The following is a 14,218-nucleotide window of genomic DNA, read 5'->3' on the forward strand; positions in this document are numbered from 1 at the left end:
TTTGGTAACGAACTCTTCTGTGTATAACAAACTATAAACACAGCTTACGTTCCTCATTCTTCTTCATCAAATTTCCGATTCCGTTTTCTCTCTGCATCAAGAAACATGAAGTTATTAGATATGAAACTCCGGGCAACGAATGCTGTGAGAGCTTACTTCAACAGGAATTGGACAAGAGAAGACCTCATGAATTTCGGAGAAATTCCCGAGATCGCTTACAGAGGCTTGAAGAGGGTATATTCATTCTTATAGTTTCATTTTTTCTTTATATTTGATCACAAATGTAAGAATTATTGTTCTACTTGATTAAAATGTTGAGGAATCGAGATTTTTCTATGTTGTAATCTCGTTACTGATAGCTGTATCAGGAGATCTACTTGGAATCGATTTGTTTTACAGTTTCTGTGTTGTTCAAATAAGAATAAGCCAGAATTCTACTTGCTCTACTTAATGATGAATTTCGATTCTCTGAATATTTTACTCTTCTTTTGTACTTGATTATGCCGTTAGTGATAATCTGATAAAATGATCGGAGTAGAGTTTGGTATTGAAACCTTGCTCCCTATTCAGGCTTGAAAGTTGTTTTTGAATAGTTGAAATGAAATTGAATGGTGCCAAATGCTTTCAAAGTTACCAAAATGAATTTGTTTCATAGAAATTTGGATGGAGGGATTAATTTGCTTCATGCTATTTCAGGTTTCAGCATCTTGTGTTTGATCTTTTCTTTCTTTGCAAAACCTAGTTAGCTGGAAAAAAAATGCATTTTCGCTTCTGCTTCTAAGTATTGGATTCTCTTTTTTCCTGTGATTGATTAGTTTGCTGAAATTATAGGTGTATCTTACTCTCTTATGTGCCATGCTGAGCTTTACTTTTGGATACTACTTGCACTTGTTCTGGGAAGAGGTAGGGCCGTTCACAGTCCTTTCTTCTGTAGCAAGTTTACTCGGGCTTTACTTTACATTACCAATGGCAACGAGAGTGGTAAGTGATCTATGTCTTGTAGATTTCTTCCAAGTTGTTGAATTATTATTGAAGTCGCTTCTTATATCGTAAATGTTCTGTCTATGCAGAATCAAAGGGTCTCACTGTTGATGATTACTGCCTTTTTCTTCGGCGCTTCTATTGGGTTTTATACCAAATATCTCTTCGTAGTCCATCAAAAGTAAGAATCAGAAAATGCTAAACATTGTTCAGATATCTGCCATTGAAGTTTTATATGGTTTCTTTTACTGCTTTCTTGGCATATCATATCAGCAGGAACCTGATTTTTTTGTGTTCAATCGTGTACATAGAAAGGCTTGTTGTTGATTGGTATATACTTCTAATCCCATTATCCTTAGTAATCATTATTCATTAGTTCTACTCGAAATCCTAACTGGAAAAATGGGTATCCTTGTTGTCTTGCAGAAACTATTGTTTTCCATCTTCAATTAGAATGACTACTCTCTATGAGATTCTTTCATAAAGATTTGTGAGAACATGGGCATAAGAGTGGAGGAATTTGAATTTTTGTATAATTTCTGCACGCAGTTAGCTAAAATTGGCTACTAGGATCCCGTATGTTTTGGAGAACCTGGAATGTCTGAAAAATTGTGCATTAATGGCATCATCGATCACCTAGGCCTTCACAGTTCAGAAACTCGCATTCAGCTTAGCATATGAATGAGAAACATCAAGCAATATGACGAGCATTGGGTGTTAGAATGTTGGTCTGTTGTTAGGTTATAAGCTGATGACTTGTACTTCAGATTCCTATTTCATGGATTTAGGGAACTTGACTGGATTCATTTAGAAAATTGTATCTTACAATTATCTTTCATGTAGTATATGTTATAGCACATAGAAATTTGACAATATAATGACCATATTGTGAAAGAGTTCTGCATTTGCACCAAGTATGGCTCATGAATGAGTGAAATTAAGAAACATGACCAAATTATGAAGAGTGCACTTTACATAGTTTACCACTGATTCCTGAAGTCTTTTCTAATATGACAAAAGACATTTGCTTGCTCTTTCAGTTCCTACATTATATTGCATCTTAATGTGAATTCAATAGTAGTTACTTTGCTCCTTCTGTATGTGTAGTTGATTAGATCTTATTGTTATGTGTTCCTTATCTAACTTCAGAAAGCATTCCTTGGTTGCTCTCCAGCCTTGTTTTCAGCTCTTTGGCAGGTTCAATAATGGGCACTGGAATTCTCTGGTTTGGATCCTTATTATCAAGGGAAAGGAGAGAAATCTACATGGCTTGCCTGGTTCATTCTTATGCTCTAATGTACTCCAGCTTTATGTTGAATGCTTTAGATGTCCTTGACAGCCACACAGCTCATTGTGGGGTCCAGTCCCACTATCCCTTTTTTTGGTGTCAACAATTGCTGCATGCAATTGTCAATTGTTGGCAAATTGCAATAGCAGCAATTGTTGAAAAACACAGCAATTAAAAATGCTTTCGGTGGCACAACTTTGACATACTATGTATAGGGTTGAAATTTGCAGTTGCAAATTTCTTCTATAAATAGAGAGCCCTTTGCTCATTCCTAGACACACCAATTCACAGAGAGAGTAAAATATTTAGAGAGCTGTGAGGTTTCCATAGACTATATAAGAAAATAGTCTGTGAAGAAAAATAGAGTGTGAGCGATATTTTAGTAAGGTGGAAATCAAAAGAGTGTTATTCTTTTTGAGTGTGTTGTAGTCACTTTGAGTATTGTATTCGTGACTACACAGTGTAAAATTCCTTACTATAGTGATATCAGTTGCTCCTCTTGGCCCGTGGTTTTTCCCTTATTTAGAAGGGTTTCCACGTAAAATTCTTGGTGTCATTATTTTCCCATTTTATTTCCATTACTTTTACCATATATATTTTTGTGCTTGTCCGTGTTTTCCCAACACTCATTGGGTGTTAGAGGTAAGCAGTTGTATGCGCACGATGTGACCACACTCATACTATAACACAGTTCTCATGTTTATAAATCACTACTTCTGTCTAATGAATGAATAATATGACTGACCTGATAAATACTGTTTCTGGTAGGTAACCACTGTGCAAGCATTGTTCTTGGGGTACTTGGTGGTATATAGCCAAGAGATGCTGTATGATGCTGGCTTTGGAGAAATTAACTTTGTCGATCGCACACTCACTGTCTTCTTCCATTTACCGGCTATAGTGGTCCATGCCGCAAGACTATACTGAGGTGCAGAAATTGAGTAACTCAGATGTACTTGGAACTATAGAATAAATAGCGAGTAGAATGCAGATGGTGAACTGTAAATCATGAAATGTATTTCTTTGTCGCTACACTTTACTGATTGAATTTGAAATTCGTTAGTCTGATCACTGATGAAAAGTGCTTTGTATATATTCCTTAGCAAATAATTGTATATTCTACATGTCGACTTTCTTGAAAATGAACTGGAATTCAATATCCTTATATTCACCAAAAACTAGCGCTTCAAGCAAAGAAAACAATAGAATTTGAACATAGTACTAATATATAAATAAAGAGAAAAAAACACAGTTTCAACATAATTCACCAAAAACTAGCGCTTCAAGCAAAGAAAACAATAGAATTTGAACATAGTACTAATATATAAATAAAGAGAAAAAAACACAGTTTCAACATAATTCACCAAAAACTAGCGCTTCAAGCAAAGAAAACAATAGAATTTGAACATAGTACTAATATATAAATAAAGAGAAAAAAACACAGTTTCAACATAATTCACCAAAAACTAGCGCTTCAAGCAAAGAAAACAATAGAATTTGAACATAGTACTAATATATAAATAAAGAGAAAAAAACACAGTTTCAACATAATTCACCAAAAACTAGCGCTTCAAGCAAAGAAAATCATTGGGTGTTAGAGGTAAGCAGTTGTATGCGCACGATGTGACCACACTCATACTATAACACAGTTCTCATGTTTATAAATCACTACTTCTGTCTAATGAATGAATAATATGACTGACCTGATAAATACTGTTTCTGGTAGGTAACCACTGTGCAAGCATTGTTCTTGGGGTACTTGGTGGTATATAGCCAAGAGATGCTGTATGATGCTGGCTTTGGAGAAATTAACTTTGTCGATCGCACACTCACTGTCTTCTTCCATTTACCGGCTATAGTGGTCCATGCCGCAAGACTATACTGAGGTGCAGAAATTGAGTAACTCAGATGTACTTGGAACTATAGAATAAATAGCGAGTAGAATGCAGATGGTGAACTGTAAATCATGAAATGTATTTCTTTGTCGCTACACTTTACTGATTGAATTTGAAATTCGTTAGTCTGATCACTGATGAAAAGTGCTTTGTATATATTCCTTAGCAAATAATTGTATATTCTACATGTCGACTTTCTTGAAAATGAACTGGAATTCAATATCCTTATATTCACCAAAAACTAGCGCTTCAAGCAAAGAAAACAATAGAATTTGAACATAGTACTAATATATAAATAAAGAGAAAAAAACACAGTTTCAACATAATTCACCAAAAACTAGCGCTTCAAGCAAAGACCTTCTCACGCCCTCGATTCCAATGGCACCCAAGGGTGTAAATCGTAATGCATGAAACCAAGTGACATTCCACATTGATTGTATCCTATCCAAGCTAATGTAAACATGTCAATCTATTCCAAAATAATAGAAGAAGTCATAGAAACTTGTTTCAATTTAAACATATGAATATTAAGGAAGCAAAAAAAAAAGAGGATGGGGTGGGATAAGCAATGGTAAGTACCTAAAATTTAAGATGGTAGAAAAGAAGAGAAATTGTGAATACTTTAACCAAATGAAATAGTAGTAAAAAAAACTTATTTATAATGAGATGTTAAGAGTAGTAGAAAAGACTCAATTTATTATGAGATGTTATGAGAAGTAAAAAAAACTCATTATATATATACATATATTTATAGTAAGGATGACATGCAAATATGAATGGAGAAAGTACCGTATAAATTTAGCGTTTTATAAATAAACAGCAAACAATTTTTTTGAGTAAACAGTGAGATTAATTTTATAACAATAAAAAAGGGAAAAGGAAACAAAAATTCCCTAAAAAATTTATATTCCCAGACCTCTCCCCTTTCCCGCCTACAACTGAGCACAGAACTCAGAAGATTCTTCTCCTTTTCTTTTGTGACGAAATTACCCCTGCGATATCCCCAAAACTCAGCCAATAACTGAAAGGGAGAGCCGAAAATATTCGCAAACAGAATAACGGCGAGGGGCAGTCTTTGGTAACAAACTCTTGTGTGTATAACGAACTATAAATACAGTTCACGTTCCTCATTCTTCTTCATCAAATTTCCGATTTCGTTTTCCCTCTGAAGCAAAAAAACATGAAGTTCTCAGATATGAAACTCCAGGCCATGAATGCTGTGAGAGTTTACTTCGTAAGGAATTGGACAAGAGAAGACCTGATGAATACTGGAGAAATGACTCAGCACGCTTATGCAAGCTTGAAGAGGGTACATTCATTCTTACTGTTTCATTAAAATGTTGATTATGAAAAATATTGTAATCGAGAGATTTCTATCTTGTAATCTCGTTACTGATAGCTGTATTTGGAGATCTACTTGGAATCGATTCATAATGAATTTTGATTTTTCTGAATAGCTTACATGGTATTACCGTAATTCTTTCTCATCTTTTGTACTTGCTTTACTTAATTCTTCAGGATTCATGATGAATTTCGATTTTTCTGAATATTTTACATGTATTACCGTAATTTTTTCTCTTCTTTTGTACTTGCTTATGCTGTTAGTGATAATCACACAAAACGATTGGCATACAATTAATCTTGAGTATTTTCTTTTGTAACTTCCTCTAGGATTTTGAGTAAAGTTTGGTATTACAGTCTTGAAAGTTGTTTTTGAATAGTTTAGATGAAATTGCATTCAAGCTTCCCAAAATAAATTCGTTTCATATAATTTTGGACAGAGGGATTAATTTGTTTCATGCAATTTCTGGTTTCAGCATCTTGTGTTTGATCTTTTCTTTTTTTACAAAACCTAGTTAGCTGGAGAAGATGCATTTTCACTTCTGCTTCCAAGTATTGGATTCCCCTTATTTCCTGTAATTGATTAGTTTGCTGAAATATAGGTATATCTTACTCTCTTCTTTGCCATGTGGAGCTTTACTTCTGGATCCTTCTCGCACTGGATATGGGAAGCGGGAGGGCGGTTCACAATCCTTTCTTCTGTAGCAAGTTTACTCTGTCTTTACTTTATATCACCATTGAGAGTGGTACGTGATCTGTGTCTTGTAAATTTTCTTCCAAGTTGTTGATTTATTATTGAGGTCGCTTCTTATATCGTAAATCTTCTGTCTATGCAGAGGACGAGGGTCTTACTCTTGCTGATTGCTGCCTTTTCCATCGGTGCTTCTATTGGCATATTTGCCAAATATTTCTTTGAAATAGATCAAGAGTAAGACTAGAAAGATGGCAGATATTTCTGTTGTTGATGTTCTATATGGTTGCTTTTTACTGCTTTCTTGTCATATCATATTATCAGAAACCTGATTTTTGTAGTCTTTAATTGTGTACAAAGAAAGGCTTGATGCTGATTGGTATATATACTAGTGATTACTTTATCCTTAATAATTAGATCTACTCAAAATCCTTACTGGAAAAAATGGTATCCTTGTAGAAACTATTGTCTTTCATCTTTAATTAGAATGACTACCTACTCTGGAAATTCTTTCATAAGGACTTGTGAGAACAATGGCATTGGAGTAGATGAATTTGACATTTTGTTTTGGAGAACCTGGAATTTGATTATACTTGGCATATGAATGAGAAATATTGAGCAATATGGGTGTTGGGATGTTGGTCTGTTGTTAGGTTGTAAGCTACTGTTTTTGGATTTGTAAACTGATGACTTGTACTTCAGATTCCAATACCCTGTAATTACTTATATCTTCCATGGGTTTAGGGGATGTTACCATTATGTGCATTCTTAGCTAGCAGTACATGTGAAGGAGTTCTGAAGAGTGCTCATAAATGAGTGAAACTAAGAAACATGACGAAATTATGAAGAGTGCACTTAAATAATTTTCCACTGATTTCCTGAAGTCATTTCTAATATGACAAAGACATTTGCTTGCTCTTTGAATTTCTACATTATATTACATATTAATGAATTCAATAGCAGTTACTTTGCTCCTTCTGTATGTGTAGTTGATCATCTCTTGTTGTTCTGTGTTCCTTCTTTGAGGAATATTTTGATAATTTGAAAAATATCTAACTTCAGAAAGCATTCCTTGCTTGCTCTACAGGCTTGTTTGCCGCCTTTTGGCACCTCCAACACTTGGCATTGGAATTATCTGGTTTGGATCCACATTTACGAGGGAAAGGAGTGCAATCTACATGGGCAGCCTGTTCTATTCTTCTCTTCTATTTTTCTCCACCTTTAATGCTAGTAATTCAGATTACATTGACAGCCATACAGCTCATCGGATGTTAAAGGTAAGCAGTTGTATGCATATAATCTGCTCACACACATCCTATAAATCATTACTTCTGTCTAATGAATGAATAATATGACTGACTTAATGATGAGCACTGCTTGTGTGATAGGTATGCATTGTGTTTGCATTGTTCATGGGATACGTTGTGGTATATAGCCAAGAGATATTGTATGATGCTCACTTTGGAGAAATTGACTTTGTCAATCGCACACTCACCGTCTTCTTCCGTTTACCGGGTATAGTGGTCCATGCTGCAAGACTATGCCTGGGTGCATAAATTGAGCAACACAGACAGAATCACAGAATTAATGCTGATACACTTGGAACTGTATAATAAATAGAGAGTACAATGCAGATGGGGAACTGTAAATCATGAAAAATATTCCTTTGTGGCTACATTTTACTGATTGAATTTGAAATTCGTAAGTGCTTTGAATGTTATATTCCTTGGCAAATAGTAATTGTATATTCTAGCGTTCCCAATTTTTTCACAAAATTTTAGCTACAAATCGGTTAGCTTTTCTCTTGATATCAGGTTTCGAAATTCCCTTTTCAATTTTTTTCAGTTGGTCTATTTTGCATTCTGTTGGTGATAAGCACTTCTTCTTAACCAAATACTCCTTTTAAAACATTTTAATTGTTCTAATAGGAAAACGTATTTTTAGCAAATACACGAATGATTTGTTATCTATTTCATTTTCTGGGAAAATATTTTCTCCATTGTCAAACACAACCAAAATACATGTCGACTTTCTTTACAATGAACTGAAATTCATTATGGGTATATTCGAGTTGAAAAGTACAACAATCAAATTAGAACTTACATATATTATTATTGCTAATAAAGTTAGAGAAAAAACACTTGTTCAACAAATTTCACCAAAAATTAGCGCTTCAAGCGAAGATCTTTTCACGCCCTCGATTTCAACCGCACCCAAGGGAGCAGCACATGAAACTTTCAAATATGAGTGGATCGAAACCAATAGATTAGAGGTAATCGTTATCCAGGGGCGGCTCAACGTGATTGGGGGCCTAAAGCGAAATTTCAATTCAGGGCCTAAAATATAAACAGACTCCATATACATATTTAATTCAAAAATTTATTTTGCTTACACTATTTAGATGAAAATTATTAGTATTTTAATATTATTTTTTCAGTTATTAGTTTTAGGTAAGATTTTATCAACTCAACATTGAAAAACATCCTTTCGCAATTATTATATGAATTTTTAACATAATTATACAAGTAATAAGTTGACAAATATTAATTAAAGATAAGAGTTAGAACCATAAAATTTGACGCAACAAGTTGATGACTTGGTATACCCCATTTTAGTATGCTTGTAGTAATGCTTGAAACTAAAATTTAAAAAGAAATAAAAAAGAATTTGTAATTCACTTTGTTCAACACTTTTCACTATTAATTCTTATTTTTAACAAAGTATAAAAGATGTTAAAGTGGGTAAAATTATACTTTTTATCATAAATAATCAATATTTTCTATAGATTTTTTAACACATAATTTATTCTTGATAGAAATTTGGGGGCCTAAGGCAAAAGCCTTGTTTCCCAAAGCATAGAGCCGGCCCTGTCGTTATCGCAATTAGGAGTGGCAAATGATCAGTGGGTCGAATCAAATATGAATTGATCGAAAATGAGTTAAATAAAAATGGCAAAATACTCAACTCATATTTTAAATGGGTAAAAATGAATTACGCAATGGATAATATGAGTATCCATATTTACCCATATTATTATAGGGATTATCTTAAAAGTTTCAAAAGCAAAATCTTTTACCCACTCTTCACCCCCCACCCCAACCCCAAACACCAATGCGTCAAAAAATAAATTAACTTTTTATTTGTTTTTTTTTTAAATAACTTTATTTTTTACTACTTCGACCCCCTCCCCCCCTTTTCTAAAAATCAATTTTTCCCTTTATCCAACCCATCCCTACCAGGATCACATACACCTTAAGAAAAATATTAATGCCAATTTTGTTTCTTTTATAAATGGGTCTCTTTTACCCATTTAACTATCCACTTTTAAACGGGTAATATGAATTTGACTCATTTTTTTTTTATCCATTTTAAATGAGTTGGGTACCCAATTTATTTAAAGGGAAACTTATGTAAATATACTATAATAAAAAATATTTACCATTCATAGCAATAACAATTTTTTTCACTTAATCACTTTTAATATATTTTTAATACATATTACAAAGAACAAGTTATTTATTCACATATAATACAAGTTTTATTGATGGATAATACATTTATCACACATTTTAATACATTTATAATACAATATATCAACTTCTTACAAAAAAAACGCATAATATATTTAAAAAAACAATTATAATACATATATATTGCATACATAATTCACTTTTAATACATATTGCAGATTTAACATAGTATTATTATGTATTGCTAAAAATGGTAATAAATAAAAAGTATTGCTAAAATTCGAAATCTCTTTTTAGAAGGCAACCATCCAAGTAATTTTTCCATATTTTAAAATTGGCTATCTCTAATCGCAATTGATATAAATTATTATTAACTTGTGATATTTTCGTTGTTTGAGATTTTTGAGGAGTAGTTAAAGACTCTTTTTGATAAGAAGTACAATTGTTCCCATTTCAATTTTCTCTCTGAAAAAAATAAACATCAGGTAATTGGCATGGCATCAAGTCCTCTTTTTACTTACTGTAGTGTTCTTTCTGAAAAATTGTTTGGACTTATTGATTATTATATTACGAAATATATTTTTGTGCATATGATTTTGTGTTTGTTGTATAGATGTATGTTCTAACACTTGTTCCACGGTATTATTGTAGCGGATCACGAATCTTACTGTGTTATATGTACATATAGATCACTCCTTACCTGCATGTCTATGCAGATACTATTGTTGAGTTTGAGCCTAGTGATTTACAAGTCCATTCACATATTATTGGAGATTATATTATTTTGCTTAACTTTACATACTTTTTGATAGATTGAAAATACACAATCCCATTGTCAATTTGTCATAGTTTTTTTAATTAAAAAAATTTAAATGATAAAAATCAATAATTTTTATTGTAGAATAATGATTAGAGGACAAGCATGTAGGGCACTTCCCAGAAACTAATAACAATAAAAAAGGGGAAAAGGAAACAGAAATTCCCTAAAAAAATTATATTCCCAGACCTCTCCCCTTTCCCGCCAACGACTGAGCCCAGGGGATTCTTCTCCTTTTCTTTTGGGACGAAATTACCCCTGCAACATCCCTCAAACTCAGCCAATAACTGAAAGGTAGAGCCGTAAATATTCCCAAACAGAGTAACGGCGAGGGGCAGTCTTTGGTAACAAACTCTTCTGTGTATAACGAACTACAAACACAACTCACGTTCTTCATTCTTCTTCATCAAATTTCCGATTCCTTTTTCCCTCTGAAGCAAAAAAACATGAAGTTCTCAGATATGAATCTCCAGGCCATGAATGCTGTGAGAGCTTACTTCGTAAGGAATTGGACAATACAAGACCTGATGAATAATGGAGAAATTCCCCAGCATGCTTACACAAGCTTGAAGAGGGTACAGTCGTTCTTACGGTTTCATTTTTTCTTTATATTTGATCACAAGTGTAAGTATTATTGTTCTGATTAAAATGTGGATCATGAAAAATATTGTAACCGAGAGATTGAGGAATCGAGATTTTTCTATTTGTAATCAGGAGATCTACTAGAATCGATTCATGATGAATTTTGATTTTTCTGTATAGTTTACATGTATTACCATAATTTTTCTCATCTACTGTACTTGCTTTACTTAATTCTTCAGGATTCATGATGAATTTCGATTGTTCTGAATATTTTACATGTATTACCATAATTTTTTCTCTTCTTTTGTACTTGCTTATGCTGTTAGTGATAATCAGACAAAACGATTGGCATTACATGCAACTTTTCTTTAGCATTTTGAGTAAAAATTTAGTATTGAAACCTTGCTCCCTATTCAGTCTTGAAAGCTGTTTTTGAATAAGGTATATTTTACTCTCTTCTTTGCCATGGGGAGCTTTACTTTTGGATCCATCTTGCACTTGATCTGGGAAGGGGGAGGGCGATTCACAGTCCTTTATTCTGTAGCAAGTTTACTCGGTCTTTACTTTAGTTCACCATTGAGAGTGGTACGTGATCTGCGTTTATAGATTTTCTTCCAAGTTGTTGATTTATTGTTGAAGTCGCTTCTTATATCGTAAATCTTCTGTCTATGCTGAGGACGAGGGTCTCACTCTTGATGTTTGCAGCCTGTAACTTGGGTGCTTCTTTTGGCCTTTTTATCAAATATCTCTTCGGAATGAATCAGATGTAAGACTCAAAAGATGATAAACTTTGTTCAGATATCTTCTGTTGAAGTTTTATATGGTTGCTTTTACTGCTTTCTTGTCATATCATATTATCAGGAACCTGATTTTTGTATTGTGTGCAGAGAAAGGCTTTTTGCTGATTGGTATTTATACTTGTGATTAATTTATCCTTAATAATCATTAGATCTACTATTGGTATCGTTGTAGAAACTATTGTTTTTCATCTTTCATTTGAATGACTTGTGAGAACATTGGCATTGGAGTGGATGAATTTGACATTTTGTATCATTCTGCATGCCGTTAGCTAAAAGTGGCTACTATGATCACATAGGTTTTGGAGAACCTGGAATGTCTGAAAACTTGTGCATTAATGGAATGATCGATCACCTAGTTCTTCACAGTTAAGAATTGGCATTATGCTTATCATTGAGCATTGGGTGTTGGGATGTTGGTCTGTTGTTAGGTTGTAAGCTATAGTTTTTGTACTTGTAAACTGATGACTTGTACTTCAGATTCCAATACCCTGAAATTACTTATATCTTCCATGGGTTTAGGGGATGTTACAGTTAGAAAATTCTATCTCACCATTATGTGCATTCTTAGCTAGCAGTATTTGTTGTAGCACATAGAAATTTAGCAATATGATGACCAAATTGTGAAGGAGTCTGCATTGGCATCAAGTATGACGAAATTATGAAGAGTGCACTTAAATAATTTTACACGAAGAAACATGACGAAATTAGGAGTGCGCTTAAATAATTTTACACTGATTTCGTAAAGTCATTTCTAATATAACAAAGACATTTGCTTGCTCTTTCAGTTCTTACATTATATTGCATCTTAATAAATTCAATAGCAGTTACTTTGCTCCTTCTGTATGTATAGTTGATTATCTTTTGTTGTTCTGTGTTCCTTATTTGAAGAATATTTTGATAATTTGAAAAATATCTAACTTCAGAAAGCATTCCTTGCTTGCTCTACAGCCTTTTGGTACCTCTAACACTTGGCATTGGAGTTATCTGGCTTGGATCCTTGTTTACGAGGGAAAGGAGTGAAATCTACTTGAGCTGCCTGATTTATTTTTAGGGTCTAATGTTCTCCACCTTTGCTGCTACTAATTCAAAATTCATTGACAGCCACGGAGCTCATTGGATGGTAAAGGTAAGCAGTTGTATGCATATAATGAGTACTGCCTTTTGTGATAAATCATTATTTCTGTCTATTGAATGAGTAATATGACAGACTTGATGATGAGTACTGCCTTTTGTGATAGGTATGCGTTGTTTTTGCATTGTTCATGGGGTACATTGTGGTGTATAGCCAAGAGATATTGTATGATGCTTATTTCGGAGAAATTAACTTTGTCAATCGCACACTCTCTATCATATTGCGTTTACCGGGTATAGTGGTCCATGCTGCAAGACTATGCCTGAGTGCATAAATTGAGCAACTCAGACAGAATCAGAGAATTAATGCTGATACACTTGGAACTGTAGAATAAATAGAGAGTAGAATTCAGATGAGGAACTGTAAATGATGCAAAGTTTTCCTTTGTCCCTACATTTTACTGATTGAATTTGAAATTCGTTAGATTGAAGCCAAGTGCTTTAATTTGAATATTATATTCCTTGGCAAAGCAAATTGAAGGAGCACTTCGTTACATATTCCCTGACCCTTTCATTTATATGATAGAATAAACAGTAAAAACCTTTCATCTTCCATTTAGTAATTTAATGCATATTAATCTCAACGTATACAGTTAGTACTCTTGCCTTTCTTCTTCCATTGAGTAATTGAATGCATATAGATCTTAACATATATTGTTAAAAAATTTAAGTTCTTACTAAAATATAAATAAGATAAATAAAAAAAGGAATGCTAGCCATAGAGAGAGGTGCCACATCACATTTTCTATATTCAACTTTATATAGATACTAGTTTCTGGACACGTGAAACGCACGTGTGTCTCATGCAATATATTATAAATTCGTTAGGATGATAAAATTTAATGAAAACATGAGTGTAATGAGTACTAAAATGCAACAATCTCAAATAAATGTTATAATAATAATTTTTTTTTATAGAAAATTAAATAAAAGAAGACTAATAGAGAAATATAAAAAAAATAAACATAGAAGAAAAAAAATAACATACACATCCTTCATAAGACATTAATCATAACATTATATAAATGACAAAAGAAATACAAAATCGGTACATAATTTTCCAAGTTTTTGTCGACACCTTCTCTTATATCCAATCAAAATTCAAAAGTCTTCTCTATCGAGTCAAACTAAAGCATGAATCAAATAGAAAAATCACTTTATTTTCGTAAATTAAAGTGATATATATTTAAACTAAGGTAGATATATCATATACTTTAGATGT

At 33.0% G+C, this 14,218-nt stretch overlaps 2 protein-coding genes and 1 long non-coding RNA gene across 3 annotated transcripts; all 3 read left to right on the forward strand.

Moving 5' to 3' along the window:
- On the forward strand, window positions 1-2,444 carry LOC102587380 (bax inhibitor 1-like). Its single transcript, XM_006347948.2, has 4 exons — window positions 1-234; window positions 832-981; window positions 1,071-1,162; window positions 2,156-2,444. The coding sequence occupies exons 1-4, from the start codon at window positions 106-108 to the stop codon at window positions 2,442-2,444; spliced, it is 660 nt and encodes a 219-aa protein (XP_006348010.1). The 5' UTR covers window positions 1-105.
- An 83-nt stretch (window positions 2,445-2,527) lies between these two features.
- On the forward strand, window positions 2,528-3,399 carry LOC107060759 (uncharacterized). The gene is made up of 2 exons (XR_001473510.1): window positions 2,528-2,911; window positions 3,038-3,399. It is a non-coding gene; the product is annotated as an uncharacterized lncRNA (long non-coding RNA).
- Window positions 3,400-5,274: 1,875 nt separating this feature from the next.
- On the forward strand, window positions 5,275-7,951 carry LOC102604615 (bax inhibitor 1-like). Its single transcript, XM_006347917.2, has 5 exons — window positions 5,275-5,473; window positions 6,108-6,251; window positions 6,342-6,433; window positions 7,284-7,473; window positions 7,585-7,951. Exons 1-5 carry the CDS (start codon window positions 5,345-5,347, stop codon window positions 7,750-7,752), a joined length of 723 nt encoding a protein of 240 aa, XP_006347979.1. The 5' UTR covers window positions 5,275-5,344; the 3' UTR covers window positions 7,753-7,951.
- Window positions 7,952-14,218: the final 6,267 nt, after the last annotated feature.

The sequence above is a fragment of the Solanum tuberosum genome, unplaced genomic scaffold (genome assembly GCF_000226075.1).
Source record: "Solanum tuberosum cultivar DM 1-3 516 R44 unplaced genomic scaffold, SolTub_3.0 scf00095, whole genome shotgun sequence".
Classification (NCBI taxonomy): Eukaryota; Viridiplantae; Streptophyta; class Magnoliopsida; order Solanales; family Solanaceae; genus Solanum; species Solanum tuberosum.